Genomic DNA, 24930 nt, shown 5'->3' on the forward strand with positions numbered 1-24930 from the left:
GCTTGGCCAGAACCTGAGAAAAAGTTAAGAAGAAGTAAAGGTGTCTGGTTATCTTTGATTATGCATCTTTAAACAATGCCTGTCACTGCCCTGCTGCCTTCTGTCATGTAGAGGTCTGTTCGAAGGTTTGAGATAGGTTTATCTCTTTTTGGCAAGTGGGGCTACCGTTACACAGCTATTATTTTGCAGCAAGTGTTACAGCAATTCTCTGTAAGAGTTACAACAAAAGCTTTTATAAATTGGCATGTATTCATAAGGTTATACATTGCCTATATGATCAATATGATGCATATTAGGTATATTGTTAGGTTGTGAGGTTCACCTAGAGGTCAACTTTGGTTCAGGGCCCAGGGCCTCACTGCTCAGGCCCTGGTATTTCAGTTTCAGCTGAGGAATGCTGATCCACTGTTTTTCTGAACTTTTGAAGTAAAAGTTGTCTTATTTTTTGGTGTTTGATAAGTTGTTATACTTAATCTTTTTTAAAATTAAGGCTTTTCCAGATGCTACTTGAAGAGTCCAGAAAAAGCAAGGACCTGTGGCTCTCCCAGTTTAAAAAAAGTCACTTACAGTGACTTAAAAAAAGCTGCTGTGGGTCAGCTTCCTGGAAGCATCAAACAAGATATTTCAGCATGTTGAAGGCATAGTTATGTGCTTACGTTTGTATGCATTTGGGGGCATTACAAAACTGCTATTCAAGAATCTCTAGAAACAGTCTTTAATAAGAAGCAGTGGTTTTGGACAATTCCATATTTTTAAGTGGTTCTGTTTTTTTCCTCTCACACTTTTAATCTAAGGCAACTGTTTGAAGTCAATAGATCAGACTACACTGAAAATATACTTCCTGTACCAGAAATTGCCTATGTTAAAGCAATGATTAAACATCATTGTCTGTGGATGCTCCTTGCTATGTGTGCTGCATTCAGGTATTGCTTTCTCTCCCAAGTGTTGCATGGGAAGGATTTTTAGGAAGGAAATTGATGAAAATCTGGTGATTATGATTCTGAATTTATTTTATACAAAAATAGATTTAATGTCATTATGTGTTAAGGCTTCTAATGTGTGCATCTTAAAACTGGGGGTTGGTAATGAATTACTTTGTAGACAGCTATCTTGGAAAGAGAAGTAGGGACCAGCTCATATGTCTACAGTTTCTTTAAGCTGAATGAGAGAGAATGAAATTGTAAAATGGGAAAGGAGGTGTTTAAATTTGATTCAAATGTAGAAATGATTTAATGCAATTTACGTGCTTCCTAATTATGTAAATACAGAAAGATCCTTTTGGCTAGATGTTTGGTTTTTTTTTCACTGTTGTGGTTTGAGCTGTTCTATGTTATGAATGTAACTGTAATTCAGACTGGTAGTGATTGAAATACGTGAACATATAGCAGCTGTTGCATAGCTAGCCTAAGTAAGTATGAAAAAGCTTAAATCTGAGTTACTAACAGCTTTATTTTTTCCAACCTCCCTGCTAAAGGCAGGGACACCTCCACTAGAGCAGGTTGCCCAAAGCCTCATCCAGGCTGGCCTTGAACACCTCCAGGAATGGGGCATCCACAACTTCCCTGGGCAACCTGTTCCAGTGTCTTACTACCCTCACAGTAAAAAAATTTCTTCCTAATATCTAGTCTAAATCTGCCCTATTCCATTTTAAATCCATTACCCGTTGTCCTTTCACTGTACTCCATGAGAAAGAGTCCCCCCCATCTCTCCTGTAGACCCCGTCAGGTACTGGATGGCTGCTATGAGGTCCCTCTGGAGCCTTCTCTTCTCCAGGCTGAACAACCCCTATTCTCTCAGCCTGTCCTCATGTGGGAGGTTGTCCAGCCCTCTCATCATCTTTGTGGCCCTCCTCTGGACCCGCTCCAACAGCTCGACATCCTTGTTGTGTTGGGGGGCGCAGAACTGGACACAGTACTTATTCCTATTATCATCTCTCACTAAAGTTCATAGTTGTTTTCCCCATTTTGTTCAATTTGTCTAGTTTTACTCTTTATAGGAATTGGTATGCATGTTTTTAACAGAAATAACAGCTCCCCCTAGGCATACATCCAAGAAAACAAATGTAATAATCCTGTTAGGTGGGCTTCAAACAGGTCTGTAATGTTTTTTCAAGCTGATCGTAAAATGAAATAGTGTGAGAAAGAGTCTATCTTACTATATGGTGTTGCCGTCATTACAAAATAGAACTATTGGACACCTTGACACAGGAGTCATTTTCTTAGTAGTCATCCTGTTAAAAATAAATGTAATGTTATGCTACAGAAATAGCCCCAACTTTCTATAGTTCGGGTCTCATTCCTTCAAGATAGTATAGCATTTTACAGTAAGATACAGGAGAAAATTAACTATTGCACTTTGTTTTGATTTTTACTCTCCTTTCCAGGTTCCCTTCTGCCCTGTGTCCTCCATTCAAAACACAAATCAAGCCAATGAACAATTTAATGAAAACAAGGGCCAACTAATTTCTGAATTAGTTAGGTCAATTGTATTGGTAAAATCTGAAGTCCTTAATTTTTATTTTGAATTGTTTTCACTAGGAATTTGCTTCTCTTGTGTATTTCTCCAACTATATCAATCCCAGCTGTTTACTGTACCCCATCTCACTTCCCTGTTTGCCATATTTTTTTGTTTTGTTTTGTTCCAAAATCCTTATGGTAAGTAAGCATTGGTAGAACTGCTTTCTGTATACTTGATTAACAGATTTGGTATAAACCAGAGTGGTGTGATAAGATGTTGTGCAAGACACAGTACATGTAGGTTGTGAATTCCTTAGTGAGTTATCTCCAAGCTACACATGCTTTTGTGATTTGTTAGAAAATTGCTAGAGTTTGTTATTGAATGGCCAATGAATGTGCAGGTCTTTTACTACCTGAAAAAAAAAAAAAGAGTTTGAATTCGGTGACTTGAATTAGAAATTGCCATTAGGAAAGTGATACCGCTTTTTTCATAACATATCTCTTCAAATGTGTATTAAAACCAGTAACATTTTCAGCCATAAAGACATTTAAGGCAATATAAAATGGGTTTTAAATTGCCACTCCATATCTGAAAGACTTTTTCTTTTTACTAATCAGCAGCATTTCTCAGTTCAGAAATCCAACAATGAAGTATCTTGTTAAGGATATTTTATAGTACTGGGAAGATGAAGAGTCACTGTTCAGTGCAACCTCTGAAGCACGTAGCTCAGTAGTCTTGGATTTTTTTTATTTTTAGTGTAAGACTGATTCCAGTGATGCTGTAAGAATACCTTTATGTTAATTAATGCTATATTTTCATGCCATGCAGTCAGAAGACACAGCTATGCCTGTGGAAAAGTATAATAGCAATATAATTAGGATTTCTTCTAAGAAAAACATTATAACAGACATCCTGTCATGCTTATGTTATTTTAATTGGATGCTTAGCTCAAGGGCGGTTCATAATTTATCATAAACTTTAATGTTAATAAAATCACCTGGAAGAAAGCCATACTTCATCTTCTTGATTACACCTTAAGGAATAAAATCTTAATTTGAACAGCCTTCTTTTTTCCTGACAAAGCATGAAAGGAAAACTAGGTTGACAAGGAGATCATGCTGTTCACTTCTTCAACTGGGTAATGAGTTGATGTACTGCGAGTGTAGGAAAATTAAATGAAAAAAATATTAAATCTGGCCTATCGTGCAGGCTATAAGTATGCAGATTGCTGAGCAGCTTTTGTGTCAAGGGAATGGAGACATATAACAGGAAGTTTTACTGTTCTGATTTTGCCCGTTGTTTCTTTGGGAGAATTCTGGCTTTTTGGGTGCTCTAGTTCAGTCTTTAATTCACCAGTGGTAACTTCTGGGAAACGACTTTTAGGTCTACAAGTCACAAGAACCAGGTTTCAGTCATTCCCAGATTTTGTAGAGGTTGCTGTAAATTTTATGTTTTAAGTTTGTTGTAAGAAGGGAATATTTAATAATCAGAGATAAAATAGAGAGCCTGGGTCCATATTAGGTAGGTCTGCTGATGCTTGTGTATTCTTACTTAACATGAGAGTTGAAAATGGGACTTACAATATATTTAAGTGTTAGCAAGATGGGCTTACCAAGCTAAAAAAAGGGAAAAGTTCTTTTTTCACCAGTCCACATTTATTCTTTTGTTGTGAAAAGGTATTGAAAATCCTGTTTTCGGTGTGTTAATGTGACTTGATGTACATGAAAGTGGTCAAATTCTCATTTTTTCTAAATACATTTCTCTGGGAAGAGTTAGTAATATTGCATTTTGTAGGTTTGATCTTTGCAGTGAGCTCGTGCTGAGACCTTGTAATGGGCTGTTACTGAGCTACCAAATTGCTTTTGACCTGGAGCAGCAATGGTTCTCACTGCTCCTGTCCCTTATAATGTCATCTTGGATATTCTTATTTTCTATATGCTTAATCCTTTTACCTTCATGCTAAGTTCTGACCTGCAGTAATGTTAAGAAGTCCTGGTTCCCTTAGGTATTTTATCACACACCGACTTTTTCCTTTTCTCCATTTTACATCTGCTGATTTTCTATTTCATTGTCCTAGTAGAAAAGACATGTCTGATTTCCATTATCTATTTTTTGTAAATTATTCCTGTCTTATTGTAGCTGCATGACTGTATAATTCCTCTGTAAAGTTAATATTCCTAGCATTAGAATAATTTGTCTGGAGGCAGGTTTTAGTTTCAGTTCTCCTCGGGGCTCTGCTGCCAGTGACAAACTCAGTCACCTACCCCTTTCTGGGGAGGATAGTCCTGCACCCAGGCAGGCAAGACCTCTGCATAATGGGAATACAAAGCACTACCACTAACTGAGTGAGCAAAACCAGGAACCTAGACTTCCCTCTGCAGAAAAGGGCTCTGTAAATCTCCATTCTCTTGGTGACAAGGTATCACCTCTCACTGAACACTGTATTCACACCTGCGTCCCCAAAGGTCAGCCTAAAAGTATAAAAAAAGTTTGGACACAGCAGGCAAACTCTGTAGCACATGGAAGCAGAAAGGCTTCCTCCCTCTTACCTCATGCTGATAGAAATATATGGCACCCTAAGGGTGTAATTCCTCAGTGGCTTGCTGTAAAGACACAATTTATGCCTGTTTTTTCAATTGTATAAGAAAGGTCAAGATTACTAGTCAGCAGTATTTTCTTCTGTGGGCAGCCCTTTGTCATAGCTCTAAGTCTCCCAAACTGCTTCCATGTAATTGTATAAATGTATAAATAAAGAAAATGTATAAATAAATAAAGTCATGGCTGAGTGTTTAAACACACCTCCATGCTTGTATCTTCTGTAATTTTTCTGTCAAGCCTACATATATTGAAATCACGTGGAGTGGGATGACATTCATGGTCTCATATCCAGACAAATGTATGCAGAAGGGGTTGTAGATTCTGACAGATTTAAAAATTTTGTTATGGCTTTTTTTGAGGGAGTTCATGGGGTTGTTGGTTTTTTTTTGTTTTCTTTTTTTTTTTTTTTTTTTTTTTAAGATGCTGTCTTTCAGGCCTCCTCTGCTACAGCATGTCCATAACTGAACACCTGTTCCACCCGATACCTTTTGGAAGATGCCAGATATCAAGGACAGTTTGAATAAACACACAGGCTTCAAAGCAAATCAAATAAATATAATGCACTTAGAGTTTTGAACAGAAAATCAGCACTCAGCTACAAGTTCTGATTTTTATGAGATTGCCTATTTTTATATTAACAATAGTTTCTTCCTTTTAAGTCCAGGTATAGACTAGCCCTGATCTGTTTCTCTTCTCAGTTTGCCAATTTCCATTATCCTTTATCTCTTTTGATACCTCAGATTTTGTCAATATGTTGTATTTATTACCAGAAATCAGAAATCCAAGTGTCATGGCCTGAGCTTGAAATAAGGAAACTTGTCAGCTACCTAAGGTGTCCAAAAGGCTTCTGGGCAGCTTTTTTGGTCTCTTAAAGTTTTCTTCCCCTAGAAGCATGTTTACATTGTCTTTTTATGCTAGTTAGTTTTAAAAATATACCTCTATCTCACATTCTTGCCTCTGTCCTTAGACCAGCACTGCATAAAGATTGCAATGAGTTTTTGTCTGATGCTGCTTAGCTGAGTGTAATTTAAAATGGATGGTGCAGGCTGAATTCTTATTCTCCATCTTTAAAGATGTAGCCAACTATCACTCCTATGCTACGCTTTTGAGTTTTTCAGTAATGTATGTGTCTTTATAATGCGTATCCTCTATTTTGTGTCAAAAATCTATCCAAATGAGGCTAATGGAGTGGGGAATTGAAATGCTTAAACTAATTCTTTGTGAAAAATTGTTTATTGTGAATAAACAAAGATTTCTGAGGCCAAGTGTTTTCCTACACTGTTTTTGTTGTGGGTATTTAGGCATTAATGTAAAGAAATGTGTAATGTATTCAGACAGTTGATTTGTTTGATTGATGAAGTTTTTAAACACAGAATTCACGGTGTTCCTTAATGGAAGTTATGGATGCTTTTCTTCATACATCATTTCAACATTATCTGATAGTGCTGGAATATAAATCTCTACTTAATTGGTTATACAAGCATTTATTGAATTTTCTTTGAATAATTAAAGGCTTCAAAAGCTTCTTTAAAGGGTAAACCCAGCAGTTTTCTGAAGTGTATTTGCAGTAGAATGATAACTTACTTAAGATAAAAAAAAAGAAAATTGTTGTTGGTGAACAGTAGAGAAAAACACAAGCTGTGTGTCTGTGCCTCAAGAGGAATAAAATTTTAGATGCATAATTGTGGATTGTGTTGAAATACAGATAAAGTTATGGGATTTTTTTTTTCCAATCAATCTCATTTTTTCCTGAGGACCTCAGTGACTTTTTAAACAATTTTTCTCATTTCAGTGCCTGAGTTATTTTTTTTTATTACTAATCTGATTTGTTGCTATGAGTTATTAATATTTTCAGACATGAGAACACTTACTTTCAGATATGCTGATACTGAGGAGAAAATGTCTCAAATAATTGGGAAATAACTGGGCAAGCAACAGTGAAGGCAAATGCAGCATTCTGTTACATTTCTTCTGTTGCAGATCTGCAGACTCTGTTTTGAGAAACTCACCAAACTCCCTTCTGTTTGGTTCCTGTCCACAGGGAATGGCAAACTTCAATCTCCTGGCATTTCAGCCAGAGACCAGCACTGCTCTGGCTAGCTGTCTCAGGGCTGTTGGAGATTGATCTAGTCTAGCAACCCTTCAGTATTAAAAAAGCTGCCTTTTTAATGAACCCAGTAGTTATCTCTTATGGTTCTCTGTAGCTAAATCCCGTAATTCTAGCTGTGTGAGCACACCTGGTACAGCTTAACTTCCCACTGAGAGGAGATGGGTGTAGGTTAAGACTTACGTTGCAGCGGTGTTAGGAGTGCACCATTACTATTCAGTTGTTGACATAACAAATGCACAGTTTCTGACAAAGCAAGCCCCATGTGCAGTTCCCTGCTTTGTTGTCTTGACTGTTTAGAAGAATTTTATTAGCAAAGAAGAGATCTGCTGGTGCACTGCATTCTTCTGTATGGGGAAAGATACATTTTCTGATCAAGACATTCCTTCCAGTATATCTGACCTTGCCAGCACTTGCTTGGTCATGTAAGTTAATTGGTTCTTACTACTCCCCAGGATAGGCTGGCATCCTGTCCTTGTGCTCTTGTGATGCTTTCTCTTTTGGCTCTTTGTTTTGACTTTTAAAAATGTCTCTTTCTTGCTAACTTCTATTCTCACCTTCATGGGCTTTGGAGAGAACTTTAGCAAACTGGCTTTTCTGCTCAGGCAGTACTGTAAAAGCTCTACCTTGACCAAGAAATAAGCATCACGTATTCAATATTAAGCTGAGTATTCTCATTTGCTGTTTGTCTGGTAGATGTGCATACAGTGTTGGTAGCAAAAAAGAAATGCCATATTCTTCACCATATGTTGTACAGCACTCGTCATGGCATTAACTGCATGCTACTAAAATATCAGCTAGCTTTTTTAAGTTGCATAGAAGTTCAGCTGGTGAAATTGCCTTTGGTATCATTTTGTTTAACTGACTGTGTACAATACTTTTTGTTTAGGACTATTTATTTCAGGAATGTTGTGATGCTGTACTCACAGGGCTCCCAATATGTAATTCCAGACCTATATAAACTATTTAGTTTTAGACCTACACGGGGAGGGGGAGAAGAGAGAGAGAGGGAGGGAGGGAGGAAGAGAAAAAAAAAAAGACTTGGGTATCTGATTAAGTGGAAATGTGTCAACTAAGAACAAGAAAATGATTTTTTTTTGCTGAATCTAAATACTTTCCAGCAGTCTGCAAAAGAGAAGGACACTCCCAAGAAAAGAGGTATGTGAAAAAATTAACTGAGAGTAAGATAAAGGGAAAAGAAAAAGGATAAATGAACAGAGGAAGTAGCATCTCTTTAAGGCTGAGTTATTAGAAAAATTTGGAACCATGCTATGTGTTTGCCTCTGAATATGTGCTGTATAACATAGGTCATGTATTAACAAGTTAAAAATACTCTGAATTATCAGTCTTTCCAGTCTCCCAAAGCTTATATTTTTGTGAAAGACTTTCGGAGGATGTGACGTGCAGATTCCCTTATACTGATAGTACAGTAGAAATTTCTGCCACATGTTCCTCTTTAATTATGTTTTGCAATACTGGAATACATATTAGTATAGAATTGTAGGGTAATAGAATAATTTAAGTTAAAGACACCTTGGAGATCATCTGTTCCAGTCCCTTGCTCTTCAAGCAGGATCAGGTTGAAGATCAGAGTTGCATCAGGTTGCACTGGATTAACGTTACTTAACCAGTTCCCGAGACTCATGTTCTTGCAGAAAAGATGTGTTTGGGGTGACAGACTGATGTGGTAGAATGCCTATTGCTATGCAAAGACAGTTTATATTAATTAGCTGTTAATAAACAATTGTGATGCTAAGCTTTAAAGGAGAACTTTTTGGGTATATGGCTTGTATAGATAAATCCTCTAGTTACAGCAAAGATTATTTCTGTTATTTCTTTTAAGATTTAAGGAAAGTGAAGTGCTGTTTCCAAATAACCATGGACTTTGGGGAGCATAGGGCTGTTCAGTTTTGCTGTCTTTTGTATCAAAATGGATTCTGCAGAGGATTAGGTGAAACAGGGTAAAAAGCAATAAAAAAGGAAATTATTGAAAAAATATTTTTTTGTTTCATTTTGCCACAAAATTTATCCTCAAACAGTAATACTTTATTATAAAGCCCAATCAAACAAATGAGGTAAAACCTTCTGCATCCCAATAATTGACTGCGCTGATACATAATACCTCAGAGCCTTTCCCTTTTGTAGGCTATAGTGGTAAATATACTGTGAATATTAAACACAAATAATTGCTTTTGCTTAGAACTTTTCATTTAGCCAGAATGTGACCAACTAGTGAGGCAGAGAGGCCTTTCTACTTTGAAGCAATTTACCTCAGCACTTAGATCTCAGGGTTTGTAGCCCTGATGCTTGATTTTTTAATGTATTTTTTTTCAGATGAATCAGAAATGATAATGGCTTTTTTTTCACAATGTTTTCTTCAACATTTGAATTGCTGAATTACTTCTAAAGTAAGGATACTTACCACTGAATCAGTTTAGGAAGACCTTTTGAGCTCTTGCAGAGCAATAGAGGATGTGATTTTTCTGTAGTGGATGGCAGGTTAAGTAAGGTACAGAAATGCAGCTTCTTCAGTTAGATTCATTTTCCAAGGGACGTCATAAATACGAGGGAACCCTTTGTGTCAGACTGTTGTAATTTGCAGAGATGCTCATCTCCCAGTGAGGAGGATTGTGCCTTGTAAAATATCACTAATGTATAAAGATTTTTCATGAGAAAGGAGTCTCATACTGTTTATAGCTAGTGCCATTAGGGGGCAGGGACATGCAGTAGTCTCCTTTCTCTTGCCATAGAAAATTGTTCTCTCCCACTGTATTAAGATTATCCATTCAGAGTACTTGGAGCATAAAGGCTATAGAAACATTAAATTTTTATACTGTGCTGTAAAATTGAGGCACAGAAAAAAATCTCCCCACCCTTCATTCAGCGGTAGAGATTTCATGTATTTTATGTGGTAGGGTTGTGAGTGGAGGGAATTACTTTCCACATCAGGCGATGTGACAGGAATGCAGATCATGTTCTGAACCACCATTCTTGTATAAGGTTGTATGATAGGACTGAAGTTATGATGTGAAGCACAGGCAGACAGCACAGCCTCAGGCCCCTTACAGGATGTTGATTCCCTGGCCCCAGCCACGATTGGTTAGTATGAAACGGGGCTGTATGGATGAAGGCTCTCAAACACATTTTATGAGAAGACTGATCTCTTCAAGTGAGGAACAGAAAGGATGGGGTACATCTATTTTTTTAAAGAATAGCTCTAGCCAAGTATCTGTGAAATACTGTCCTGTGCACCTTTGTACAATCGTAGAACAAACTACTCTCTGGTGTAACACTGCGGAGAGCTTCAGCCTTCTTACTGTGCTGAGTACATCCATGCTAAAAAATGTTGAGCATGCTAACTGTCAAGATTTGGATGGTTTCTTTGGAAATCTGTTTTTCTTGAAGAATGGAGCGCTGTTGGGATGAGCTGAATATAAGTATATGAACACTGCTGGGAGCATGACAGTGGAAGGGACAATGTGCATTCATTGTAGATTATTGGCAACTATTACAGGCAAACATGTAATAGTTCCTTAATGCACAAGGGTCCAGAGGACATCCACACCATATGGCACAAGCCACAAAGTGTTCCCTAATTCTCTGTAATAAAACACAGAATTAGAAAATCAAAAGCTTGAAAAACCCAACTTGTCACGAAAATAACGAACTTGCCTATGACCTTTGTGTAACAAAAGGGAAGGTGTTCAGTAAAAATTTCTTCTGGCTAATCCTGTAAAGTGGGATATGTTGCTACTCCAAATGTGATATTACCCTATAACACACACACAAAAAAGTCAAGTTTCAAGTTTCTGTATGATTTGTGTATGTGGAATCAGCTTTTGTGCTATTAGTGCACTTACAAGAATAATTATAGTGTTCAGGTCTTTGATCTGAAACACAGATGCACAACTCTCCATGTGTTAGTGAAGTTTATCATTAAACAAATATACTAGCTCATTTTACAAGACACACTGAAACTATTCAGAAAAGCTAATCAGTCCTCAAATCACCATTTCATCTCCTTTCCATAATCCAAAGGGCAGAATTTGATAGTTCTGACTAAATATATGATTTTTAAATAGGTTTGGTTTTTTTTGGTTTTTTTGTTTCTTTGTTTGTTTGTTTGTTTGATGCAAGGTTTGGAGGCTGATAATTTAACAGATTTTAATGGTTTTGCCTGTGTATGGGCAAACCTGTAACACAGTGAGAAAGAGGCAGTTTAAGATCAAGAATTATAAATACATACACATGCCAAGATGCATGCATTATGTAATAGAGGTAATTGTAACTTTCACTTATTTTAAGTAATAATTCTGCAATTTTACAATTTTTTTAATATAACATGAATTCTGTAAATAATAATGCATATACCTAAAAAAGCTACTGTTTCTTGTAGAGTGTAGTTGATACAGATTAGAAGTAACTAGTAGGCCATCACAATGAAATGAAGCATGCTATTTTAATGATTAAATATGTTAAGGGCTTGATACAGATGTTGAAACTGTTCATTTTTATTACATCTAAGATGCTGAATGAAAGTTGTGAAATATATCTTAAAGTTTGTGAAATACTGCTTATTAACCAACTCTGCACCTGTCTCGTACTGTATATCTAAAAGATAAGTCATTGAAATTGAAACTGATGAATCACATTCTGCAGTGGTTGGTGTTGGTGTTGTCATCAGCAATGACATCAGCTGATGACACCAAGCTGTGTGGTGCAGTTGACCCACTGGAGGGAAGGGATGCCATCCAGAGGGATCTGACAGGCTTGAGAGATGGGCCAACGCCATTCAGCAAGGCCAAGTGCAAGGTCCTGCACATGGGTCAAGGCAATCCCAAGCACAAATACAGGCTGGGCAGAGAATGGACTGAGAGCAGCCTGGAGGAGAGGGACTTGGGGGTATTGGTTGATGAGAAGCTCCACATGAGCCATCAATGTGCGCTTGCAGCCCAAAAAGCCAACCGTGTCCTGGGCTGCAGCAAAAGAAGCATGACCAGCAGGTTGAGGGAGGTGATTCTGCCTCTCTACTCTGCTCTCGTGAGACGCCACCTGGAGTACTGCATCCAGCTCTGGATTCCTCAGCACAGGAAAGACATGGACCTGTTGGAGCGAGTCCAGAGGAGGGCCGCAAAGATGATCAGAGGGCTGTAGCACTTCCCGTATGAGGACAGGCTGAGAGAGTAGAGGTTGTTCAGCCTGGAGAAGAGAAGGCTCATGGAAGACCTTGTTGTGGACTTCCAGTACTTAAAAGGGGCCTACAGGAGAGATGAGGAGGGACTCTTTATCAGGGAGTGTAGTGAGAGGATGAGGAATAACGGTTTTACGCTACAAGAGGGTAGATTTAGATTAGATATTAGGAAGAAATTTTTCACTGTGAGGGTGGTGAGACACTGGAACAGGTTACCCAGAGAAGCTGTGGGTGCCCCACCCCTAGAGGTATTCAAGGCCAGGCTGGATGAGGCTTTGAGCAACCTGGTCTAGTGTGAGGTGTCCCTGCCCATGGCAAGGGGGTTTGGAACTAGGTGGTCTTTAAGGTCCCTTCTGACCCATACCATTCTATAATTCTATGAAATCTAGGTCTTAATATTTGGAATAAAAATTGTTTTTCTTTGCCTTGATCACAGCAAATTACTTAAGGGCTCAGCATGAGAGTATTTTACTGTACTATTTTTTGATCCTAGAACAACTGTCATAGCATTTAGAGCCTGAAGACAGAATTTCAGTATGTAAAGAATTGCGTTTTCTGAATTATTTATATCGATACTACTGTAGGATGTTACACAGTTTTTAGTTCTCTGAGCTGTATAGAAAGCTACTAAAATGCTGTTTTGTTTTTAGGAAAACTCCAAGCAAAAAGAATCGATTGGGAATAAATGTTAACTGACAGCAAGCTCAGATAAGAAAAAAGCAATTAGGGAAAGTCGACACCTTTGACACAGTTCTTCCAGATATGGTTTATTTTTTTCGGAGCTCACTGACAGATAGTGAACAGCTATGAGCTCTCCTTTCTCCCAGAAGTGGAACAGTTTACTCGGAAACCAAGGCAGCAATCTGTTGAATCTTCCAATGGGTTACCAGCTATCAAATACTGGATATCTTTCTTCACTGCAGGAATAAAGTCAGAATCCCTATTTCTGGGAGAGTTTCCAGACAAAGTACCTGAGGCATAGCCACCACCAGTGGGTGAGGGGCAGAGCGCCGGGGAAGGGTGGTTGTAGGGGGAGCTGCAGCAGCCTTGGTGGCATGGCAGGAACTTGGGCGAGATTCAGTTTGGCAGTACAGCTCTGACAGTATGGGAGAGTTTGGCTTGCATGAGGGTGCATTGCACCTTTACCTGACTTGGGGAGCCCGAGAACAGTTTTACCATGTGGAGAAGTTTTAAGCATGGATCTGTTGCCTAAGGAAGTGCATGTGTCCTGCCAAGATCTTCAAAAGAATATAAAGTACGTGCATGCTTAGGGCTGTCACCTGGATGCAATAGCAGGCAATGCTACTGTGATAAATCACCTTCAGTAATGAGGCAGATGAGTGGTAAAACTGCAGATGGATTTACCTGATAGACTGCAAGTATATTCAGTTAGTGCTGAGGAAGGCATGTTCGGCTCCCAAGACCCATGTTCTAAACATGTAGCTGGTCCCAGTGCACTTGCCAGTGTCTCACTGTGTAACTCCATGAGAATATGGATGTGCTTTCCTCTCCTGAGCTCTCTCATTGATGTGAGCGTGTAGGAGCAACCACAAGACTGACGAACACTGAATTACACAAAGCTGAAGCTATGATAGGAAAATCGGTTATATGTTCTGCATGATTGCTTCTCCTTTTTCATCTGGAATAGGGATGAATCAGATGAGTCAGGTCTTCAGCATCATCAATACCCCTGAGCCAGCCTTTTCCTTTTCGTATGGCAACAGAAAAAAGATGGGCAGTGACTGCAGGCCTATTGTTCATTGTCACTGTTGCACTTTTACCAATTTGTTAGTCCTTCACTCCATCACCGTTACCTGTGGTGCTCCTACTCTGAAGGCTGACTTGTGCCAGTGAAGGGATTTCATTGAGCACACTGAAGCAAGCTGAAAGGGTAACAGCCTAGTTTACTTAAACCTGTTGACTTCTGAAATGCAGTAATTTCTGCAATTATTCCACTTAAATAATGAAGCAGGTAATTTAAAACATTTTGCTGTTTTCTTGCATGTATGCTGCTGTACTTGCATGTCAGTGCTGTTTACTTTGTCTATTTATAGACTAAATTACAAAAGTTTGAGAATTTACCATTCTTTCTCTAGCGTATGCTTCTTTTACCTGTACAGGTTTGTTGGGTTTTATTACATTGTGTGCTTGGTGAGGTATCCCTACAGAAAGAGGGCAGCTATAATCATACACAAAACGGCATGACGATATACGTGCTTCTTGTATTGTGTGTCCTACATTGCAGGAAAACTTTGGGATTTGGAGTGAGTTTTTTTAGTTTAAAGCCATAAAGTGTTGAGATGTGAAAAAAAAAAGTCTACTAATATTAACAGAGCAGCACTGTTTTGTGAGCACTTTATTTTATCTTTCTTGATATCACTTGGCTTGCAGCATTCTGAGCTGATTTCAGTCCAGTGGCTTGACTAATGGGGGGAAGATGGTCCAAAAGGGTTTGCTATTAGCCTTTATTTATTAATCTCATTAAGGTGGGGGCCAGCAGAAGAGTTAGAAATAATTAATGTGCCATTCTACTTTTAAAGAATCTTAAAAAACCCAAAACTCTTATTTTATTTTTATCACTACGTATTTTACCTAGCTAATCTGCAAATAAGAAGCTAGATCCTTTTCTATTGAGTGAAGAGTCCTAATGTTGAAGGACCTATTAATTGAATTTGTGGTGTGCGCTTGTAATTCTGCTTACCTAACCCCCTACATACCAGAGCTGGAATCAGTACATCAAGTTTTGTTCATCCTGGGGACCATGTAAAATGATTCTGTGCTTAAGTTATTTAATGTGTCTGTTAATGATGTGCAAAATAGAATAGTATTCAGTGCTTTTTTTCTGTGGCAGTGTTGACTCAAATTTATGTCTCTAGGAAGAATTAGTGGACATGCCTTTCAATACACAGCAAGATGTAACTCATGTATATGTGGCATTTTACTATCACTCATAGATTATAATTGTAATCCAGTTTTCTCTGTTTCTCTGATGCATCATATGCTAAAGTGATAGTGATAATGTGAAGATAGCAGCAGGTTTTAATCCCTTACAATAATTTGAATTGTGAAACATGAATCATTGTTCTGTTTTTGTGGCAAAATGCTTCACAACATTGTTACTCAGATGCATTATAAACCACAAAGAAATGGTTGTCTTATAAAGCTATTATATTGCCAGTCATCATTTTTGCAGATACAAAGCTAGTTTGTTAGGCGTTACACTAGGTGGAAACATAATGACCTACTGTTGGCTGATGACTGTGAATAGAAAGAGGATGCTAGGTATTTTCAGTGTAACGTGTGCTTGTAGGAAGGTTTGCCAATTAATAGTATGTAATCAATTCTTACTAAAAAACAAAACACTGTATAATTAGGAAAAATTGAATGGATCTCTCAAGTTATTGAGTCCCCTACTCACAAGCAATCTAGTTTTTTTTATAACCTGATTAAATTGTATGCGTTACTTGTATTGAAACTCTGATATAAACCCTATTTCTTCTGACAGCTAGAAATTTTCCTTTAATTTCCTGCCCAGGTAAACCTAAGACTAGTTTGCTTTCATTATCACTCTTTTATTTACTTAATGTATTTAGGGACAATATGATTCTTATCCTTAATTTTGCCAGGTTGAACAAGCCAAATAACGTTAACCTCTTCTCATAGGGTAGTTTCTGGTCCTGGCAAATCTCTTTTGCATTGATTTGGTCCTACATATTTGATAAAGGTGCAGATTCAGAATTGTGAGAAATTGCTGTGTCTTTCAGAAATGTTCTGTGTGATGCAACACAAAATCTTGTTCTTTTCTATGGAGGACTCACACTGATGTTTCATAATATCTCTGTGTCACCTTGCTGTCTACTAGTATTCTCATATTCTCCTTACTTGTCAGTTATTTCCAGTTTAAAAAGTTAACTTTCCTAAGATATTTAGTCACCTACCTCTTAAAACCACAGGTGTAGGATTATGTGTGTTGTATTATTATAACAACTGAATTTCTGCAGTCTTGCTTCTCTAACTTCTCTGGTTCTTCTTCTGGAGTGTCTTCTCCTCTTGTCTCTTCATGATGTCCTTGACTCTGTGTCGTGACCAGTGTCCCAGATCTTGTGCCAGTGTCACTAGGTATGACATCATTCCTCAGAAACTTCTGTAATGACTTCCCTCCAAACTGACAGTTCCCCATTTAAACAGCTGGTTACTGCTTCTCTGTTATCCAATTCATATGCATTTTATAATTCCAGTCTTAATCCATATCTTCTCCAGGATGTTTTTCTTCTAGCATCATGCCACTGGACTTGCTGAAATCTGTTTTCTTGTCCAGAAATTTATGATCACCCATAGCTTAGTGTTGCATTTTGTTACAGTACAAGTTATTGAGAACATCCTAATGTGCCTGTAATTACCTGATTTTTTTTTAACTTGTTATTTGATTAAGGTACTCACCTTGCTGCTGTTCAGCCAGACAGTATCATCTCGAACATGGTAGTTTTTGTATATGTTCTTCATATGGATGAAATGCCTCTTAAAGTCACTGGGAATAGTGAATAAATTGTCATCTTTAGGAGAGCTAAATTCTAAAGAGTAGGGTGAAGAAAGGCCAAAAATAGTTCCTGTTCATCTTATTTCTAAATTTATTAAAGGTCTAGGTTATATTAAATGGTCAACAGTTTAGTACTATTGTAGATTTAGGAAGAGCTAGAGTTTGTGGATGATGGAGGATTAAATTCCATCTCTTCCCTATTAAGTGGGAGAAATTGTTCATAAACAATGCTCAAAGGAAAATTATGTTAATTTAAAAAGCACTATTTGCATTCAATCTTTTAATATGTGATAGTCTTGCAATAATAAAGTTGGTTGGTTTGGGCTTCTGGGTATACGTAATAAGGACTTTATTACATCAGTAAATCACAGAGATTACAATGATTTCACAGCTTGCAATGCACATTACGTTGTACTTATGTGTTAGCTCTGCCTTGATAATAAAGCATTACCTTTATTCTAATTTGTTTCTTCTCATTTTTTTGTATTCCTGCTTGCAGTTCAGAGTTCCTCAGAGCATGATTAGATTATTCACATTTCTTGCCAACTTCTAGTTTCAGCTGTCACAGAAAGAAGCAAGGAGAAGTCTTTGCCAACAACTCTTGTGTTAGTTGTGTGTGTCTTCTTTTTCAGAAGACAGCAAACTCTTCAGGAAAGTCACTGAGTTATGCAATATGAAAAAATAAAATGTTGTGCCTCCATGTATTAGATAGAATTGAGGACAACTTCTCCCAGGCATCATTTTCAATGAACGTAAAGTAGTTATATCATGTCAGACTACATGTTCGTTTGACAAAATATCCTCTTGCTGCAGTAACCAGTAGAAGCAGCTGAGGCAGGGGTGTAAGACAGTAAAGACATAGTGTGATATAGCCTCAGCTGGGGCTCCAGGAATCTGCAGTACAGCAATGTTGTGGAGAAACTGTACCTTTGTGTTTAACATAGCAATGATGGAAGTCTCCCACTAAGCTATTGGCTCACTCTTTTTTTTGATTCTTGAGAGCATCATTGTGTGTGTTGTAGTTCTTTATATGAGCAGAGTTGCTGACTATTTCTATCCATTTCCCTTATGGTGCTACTGACTTTATAGATCTCAGGGTTGGCCCTCTTTGGATTACTCCCTCTAGCCCTACTCATCTATTCATCTAATGATCCACATGTGTGATCATGTGGTAGCGTTGGTTAGTACCTTTCTACTCATGTGTTGTCGATTTCAGATGGGACATCATGGTATTGACAAAGTACCTGCCCACAGCTTTCACGATTCAGGTACACTATGGACACCACCATATAATGATATTTCTGATTCGCTCTAGACTTGTCCTCATGTTATTTGCTTTTCCTTTCATAACTACTGAACATCAACTTGATATTTGCACAGACTTGGCTACTGTGTAACTAGGTTCCCTTTCCAGAGTGCTATCAGCTTGCAGGCAGTCTTACATTCTTCAGGCATAATTAGGATTGCCTTCTTTGCATGTGCTTTGCATTTATCCAGACAGAATTCAATCTGCCATTTTATCACCTAGCCATTCGAAATAATGAGAGCTTTTGAAGGCAGGTTTACTTCTACCATGCTGAATAATTTTAATTTATATTCAGTACCTCTTACCACCTCCCAAATCACCTCCTTTTCCAGATCGCTTATGACTGCATGGCCCTTGCATAGATCCATTCTCCAGGAAACTTAATCGCCTAGGCTTGACCATCTTGCTTAGAAATTTCAAAGTAAAGTCAGGATCATGTTGAATTACTTTGATCTAGATGTTAATAATTTGAGCTGTAAAAATACATTTTTGTCTTGCAATATTGAAAATAAACTTCTGTGTGGCAGCAAGATTAAAACCAGCTATCTTCAGGAAGAGTTTATGATTTCAGTGTCATATTTGTTCTGAAATGTTTTCTCTTTATTGAGATCTGTTAAAAGTGTTCAGTAATATAATTTAAATCAGCTTAGTACAGTTTTGTATATGTGTGATGATACTGTATTACTGAGTTGATTCAAATTTTTTTTTTATTGCTGCTGTTAATCTGTTTTTTATTGTCAAAAGCAAAATCTTAGTAAAATGGAATACCTCCTCTCGCTATGATTTTGGTGGAGCATATCTAATAAACCAAGGCATTTGAAATTGGAATGTAATAAAAATGCAGTGTTTATGTTAATAGAATATTTCTGTTAAATGAGTTCTGCTAATGAATCTGCTGTGAAGCTGAGCTTGTAATAAGTCAAGAGTTACAGAAGAATTTGCACAATAGGAGGACAGCATTTAGTTTTACAGCAGTAGTTTGTCATCTATTAAAAATCTTTGGCTCAAGTACATTATATTTCTTAAATCTTACTGTGAAAATTCAAGTTTTGTGAGTTAAATGTGTAAAGGTAGTTTATGTTTGTTTCAGTTAAACTAAAATACCATTCTTCGTTGTGGATGAAGAAAAACTCAAGTGATTCTTTATGGCTTAGGAAAGAGTAGGGTGTGAAAGTTTGTGGGGAAGGATGCTGATAGTATTCAACAACCAAACAATGTCCAGTTCTTTTTTTTTTGTTTTCAACATTATACATTTTATTTTTCTTTATTCTCCTGTAAGGCGATTTTAATGTGAAATTCTAAACACGAAAATCACGAATTCAACTTTTTTCCAGAAAATGTGGAGAATACAAAAGCACAGTTACCTTGCAGAGCACACAGTAGACAGCTTTAAATAAAAGGGGCCAGGAAGAGAGTGTGACTTATATCTGGAGAAATGGAAGTCTCATCACCTGATCTTTTTCATTATTCAAAATGTAAATTGTAGAGGGAGAATGGAAAATGATTCTTCCAAAGAGCAAATGTCCTCACCCAAAAGTCCAGTCCCTAATCTCTAAACTGCCTGTCCTGCCTGTGTCCGTCTCTTGTCCTCAAGGAAGACATATTTCAATTTTGCCAGCACTGCTGGTTAAACACTGAGGCAGTACCGATGGTGTTGGTTCCTATTCTCTGTGATAGCGAGGAAATCACCCAAACCCTCATGTCCCTGGCTCATCTTATCTTCCGTGACAAGCAAAATACCCACCTCGCAAGACAGGACAAATGTGCTCTGACAGCTTTAGGTAGGAGTTCTGTGAATAAGGAGTGCTTGACTCATTTTGTAACTATGCATATTTTTTTTCACAGTCAGTCTCATTTTATTATAACAGGCATATCTGTTTTATTCAAGGCAAATTTAAGATAGTTTAAGGTAATTCTCAGAATTATGCTGTTGCTTTTCTCCATGTTAGATGACTGGAGCCTCAGAAATGCTGACCTGACTAGCAATAGTAGCTGTTTGCTCAAGCAGAGTCATTTGGAGTCAGAATAGCGTGGGAGGGGGATTCTGGAAATTTTGTCTTCTGTTTTTCTAAATATGACTGTGTATTTCTCATAGATGCTAATGGATTTTAAATAATTGTCATGGTTCTTATGGTCATGGCTATGTTAGGAGTTATTTTACATTTATTGCCCTATGCTTATTGTTACTGCTAGTAGCAAAAACTCTGTCTAGAAAGAATTGCAGTAAAATTAGCTAAATATTTTGAGTCTGAGACATTGTGTCTTCTCCTAATTTTTGCAGTGTATAAAAGACAAACTTCAATACTTATCTCAAAATCTGATTATAGCTCAAGCTTACAACCTCCTTGAACAACATTTTCTATCTAATTAGCACATTTTCATTACGTATTAATTACAGACCAGTTTGCTTGCAGATGAAAAAGAGCAGCCTCTTTTCCTTTATCTGCTACTCATGGGAAATAATTCTGTTTCTCTGGAGTTAATAGGTGTTAGCTTATCAAAGGGTGGTGGGTCTTAAATGTGTTTATGATATTAATATTTTACTCCTCCATACTACTTCCTATTTAAGAATAAATAGTCATCACATTAAATTAATAATGAGCTAAGTTTTCATTTAGGGAGGAAAGTGTGTCAGAGAAAGTTTTATGATTTGCTCATAGTTTAGCTGTTAGCACAGAAAGGTATAAAGACCAGATACTTTAAATCTGAGACCCGTGCTTCAACCACAAAATTTATCTCTTCACTATTTAGAAGGTATTACAGTCGGTAATTTGACAGATGTAGAAAGTATTTTCTTGCCACAGAAATACATTGGAAATTAGCCAGGGTGAGTTATACTAGCATGATCAATAGCTTAGTTGATGTACACTGTTATATGTATCCCTGCCAACACACATATTCCAATGGTTATATTTCAGTCTTTGAATTCTTTGTCTGCATAGAAAAAATAATAGTTTTGTTGAAATGAAGTCCATTCAGTTTTTGAATGTTAAGTAGCACTACTCATTTGTGTATGTGTGTAGGAAATAAAAGCAGCTTTGTTCAATAAGGATCTGTGCTAATAACCATTTAGATGTAGGTGAAGACTTAGTGTTTCATGCTTACCAGCATTCAGCCTGCACCTAAGAACTCGGAAATATTACCTACAGACTTTCTTTTAGTGTTTTGTTTAGTTTTGTGGTTAGATGAAGAAAAGATAAACCCAAGATATGTGCCCTTTTGTTTAGTTAGAGGACAATATTTCCTTACTGTGGACAGTACTTAAACTGAGACCAAACCAGTGTAAACAATTCCTAATGAATACTTTAAAGTTCTGTGCCTAAAAAATACCCATGATCTATAAGAACTGGTAATGATAATCAATACCAATGTGGGTCCTTTTGTGGATAGAAGCACTTCCACTTAATGTCTTTCTCTCTCTCTCTCTCTCTCTATCTAGATGCAGCAATTATTCCATGAAAACTATGAACACAACCGCAAGGGTTACATTCAAGATCTTCACAACAGCAAGATTCACACAGCCATAACACTTCATCCAAACAAAAGACCAGCCTACCAATACAGGCTGCACAATTATATACTGAGTCGCAAAATTTCTGAACTGCGCTATCGGACCATCCAGCTCCATAGAGAAAGTGCCCTGATGAGCAAGCTCAGTAACAGTGAAGTAAATAAGGAAGATCAGCAACTGGGAGTGATGCCATCTTTCAATCATTTCCAGCCACGTGAAAGGGATGAAGTCATCGAGTGGGAGTTCCTGACAGGAAAATTTCTTTACTCGATGGTGGAGAACCAGCCACCGCGGCAGAGCCTGAGCAGTGTCCTGCGGGCTGCACTGGATGACACCGTGATGCAAGTCATGGAAATGATAAATGAGAACTCTAGATCTAGAGGAAGGCTCATTGATTTCAAGGAAATACAGTATGGCTACCGCAGGGTGGACCCTCTGCATGGAGCGGAGTACCTCCTGGATTTAATGCTTTTGTACAAAAGACACAAAGGAAGGAAAGTTACGGTTCCGGTGAGGCGCCACACTTACCTTCAGCAATTGTTTAGCAAGCCTTTCATCAAAGAAGCAGAAGAGCTGGATGTAAGAAGCCTGCTGGGGGATACCAACACTGACACTCAGTCTTTCTCTTTTCTATCAAATTCTTTAAAGATTTTTTCCTCATCGTTCCAAGGCACCAAAGACATAGGGGGACATACTGACAAGAAAATACATATTCTTGTCCCTCTCACAGGAAGATTTGACATTTTCTCAAGGTTCATGGATAACTTCGAGAAGACTTGTCTGATTCCCAGGCAGAATGTAAAGCTGGCAATAATTCTATTCAGTTCCGAGTCAGGCCAAGACTCCAGTAAACACATAGAGCTAATGAAAGAATACAGCATTAAGTACCCTAAGGCAGATATGACCCTGATTCCGATGGCAGGAAAGTTTTCTAGAGGTTTAGGTCTTGAAACGGCCTCATCTCGATTTGATAATGGCACTTTGCTGCTGTTCTGTGATGTTGATCTGGTATTCACACCAGACTTCCTCCAGCGATGCAGAGATAACACTATTCAGGGAGAACAGGTTTACTACCCTATCATCTTTAGCCAATATGATCCAAAAGTAATATATGGAGGCAATCCTCCTGCTGACAATAGTTTTGTTTTCACAAAAAGAACTGGATTTTGGAGGGAGTATGGATTTGGAATTACCTGCATCTACAAAAGTGACCTACTTACTGCTGGTGGATTTGATACCTCAATTCAAGGCTGGGGACTTGAGGATGTAGACCTCTTTACTAAAGTGATAACATCTGGCTTGAGAGCTTTCAGAAGTCAAGAAGTAGGTGTCGTCCATATTTTTCATCCAGTTCAGTGTGACCCCAATTTAGATCCAAAACAATATAAAATGTGCTTAGGGTCCAAAGCAAGTACGTTTGCCTCTACCATGCAGCTTGCTGAACTCTGGCTACAGAAACATTTGGGTGTCAGGTACAATCGAACTCTCTCCTGATATCTCAGCCAATTGGCCTTTCTAGGGGAGTTTACCTCATTATTGTTATTATATTTGATTTTGCTGTTGTAGTTTCAAACTCCCTCCTTGGTGTCTTCCAAAGACTTTTGACCTCAAACAGTATGACTCTGCTGTTCACTGATGTTTCTTATACCTACTGAACTGGTGAGGTGATTTCCTTCATATTTCTTTATTTGAAATTCAGTCAAGTTATGGCAATCATATGATCCCATGAAGCACATCCATTGCAAGAAGAATGTCCTCTTCCACCTTTGGGATGTAGTATCATCTTTGTTGCATTTCTGAGATTTGATGTGATGCAAATACTTACTGGTGAAGGTACCACAAAAGTGCTTTATGCTTCTTCTGGGGATGGAACTCTATAAGATAAACTTGAGTTTTATAATTTATATGAAGACTTATCTGTATAAACACTACTTTTCTTCATCTTTAGAATTTTTAAAGTAAATGAATAACTATGATTGTACCTTTATTTTTTAAAAAAAAAAAAGAAAAGCTGAGGAGCTACTTGCAAATACAGCTGGTACTGGCTACCAAGGTCCTTACATGTCTAATTATAATAACAAACTCCTCACTGTTGTTCACTTTAAGTGTAAAGGAACTTTATGATCATGAGGAACAGGATTTAATCAAATGCTCATGTACACTTTAGAAGATTTGTGAACCAACGTCCTTCATTTGCAGGCAAGAAGAAACTATGGCTTAACATGGTCATTTATGATAAAGTACAGGCATACAGTATTCTTTTTTGAAACATAGTATAAGTTGCTGTTTCTCTTTTTAGAATGAGTAGCTAAAACATAATTTTCTTTTACATTCCTTACATAAAGCTGCACTTGATACAGAGTATTAAAAGTTAAAGCTGTATTTTATTTTTTTTTAATTTTCCATTAATATTGGTACTCAGTAGCAATTTGTTAAAATAATTCTAGGGTCATTATTTAAGTTTCAAAATTTACTGCTGCTGCTCAAAGTTCCTTAATATTTATATTAATGGAGGTTATAAGACTGTGTTAAGATTTATCTCTCTGGACAGTCTGAAGTTGTCATACTGTGGACTGACAGAGTAAAGTATTTAAAATGATACCAACATAAGAAATAATAAAATTAATTTTGTTTTTTAGAGAAGTGTTTATATAGGGATATATATGTGGGTGTGCGTGTGTGTGTTTGCGTGTGTGTATATCCCTATATATAGATATATATAGAGAGAGTAATTTCAAAATATGTTCCTCTATTCAGTTCAGGCAGCAATTGGTTACTCATTGCCGTTATTTTGCCATATGCTTGGAATGTTTCATGTTATACTGTGGTAAGAGCTCAAAGGCATCCAAGAAACCATCAGAATTCAGCCAAACTTAATACAGCGGGTGAATCTAATAACCTTAGTACCCTTGGTTTCAAACTATATTTCAAATAGAGCTGGGCAAGAAAAAGCAAGCAATTACTGAATTTATGTTTGTAAGTTTTTCAGCTATAACTGATTCCTTATGTGTTTTCTTTCAAAAAACAATGATGAGATGGGAATTCACTGACACATGTATTAGGTAATTACCTATGACACAAGGAGAGTGTTTAGGTCAGTTAATGTCTCTTATCTGTGGTTCTCTGTTCTGGATTTGCCATGCAAGGAAAAAAAGCATCTCTGCAAAGGAGTGAATCAATTCAGAATTAAAGGGCTGGCCATATTTTTTTTTTTTTTATGCTT

At 37.4% G+C, this 24930-nt stretch overlaps 1 protein-coding gene across 1 annotated transcript; it reads left to right on the plus strand.

Annotated features, from left to right (window-relative positions):
* The first annotated feature begins 21635 nt into the window (after window positions 1-21635).
* Window positions 21636-23711, plus strand: LOC104460194 (chondroitin sulfate synthase 3-like). Its single transcript, XM_010077372.1, has one exon. The coding sequence runs from the start codon at window positions 21636-21638 to the stop codon at window positions 23199-23201; it is 1566 nt and encodes a 521-aa protein (XP_010075674.1). The 3' UTR covers window positions 23202-23711.
* Window positions 23712-24930: the final 1219 nt, after the last annotated feature.

Source organism: Pterocles gutturalis, unplaced genomic scaffold (assembly GCF_000699245.1).
Source record: "Pterocles gutturalis isolate BGI_N339 unplaced genomic scaffold, ASM69924v1 scaffold40498, whole genome shotgun sequence".
NCBI classification, from domain to species: Eukaryota; Metazoa; Chordata; class Aves; order Pterocliformes; family Pteroclidae; genus Pterocles; species Pterocles gutturalis.

Bases quoted from the DNA above. Each gene is read 5' to 3' on its own strand.
- LOC104460194 (XM_010077372.1), top strand. From the start codon at position 21,636: ATGCAGCAATTATTCCATGAAAACTATGAACACAACCGCAAGGGTTAC.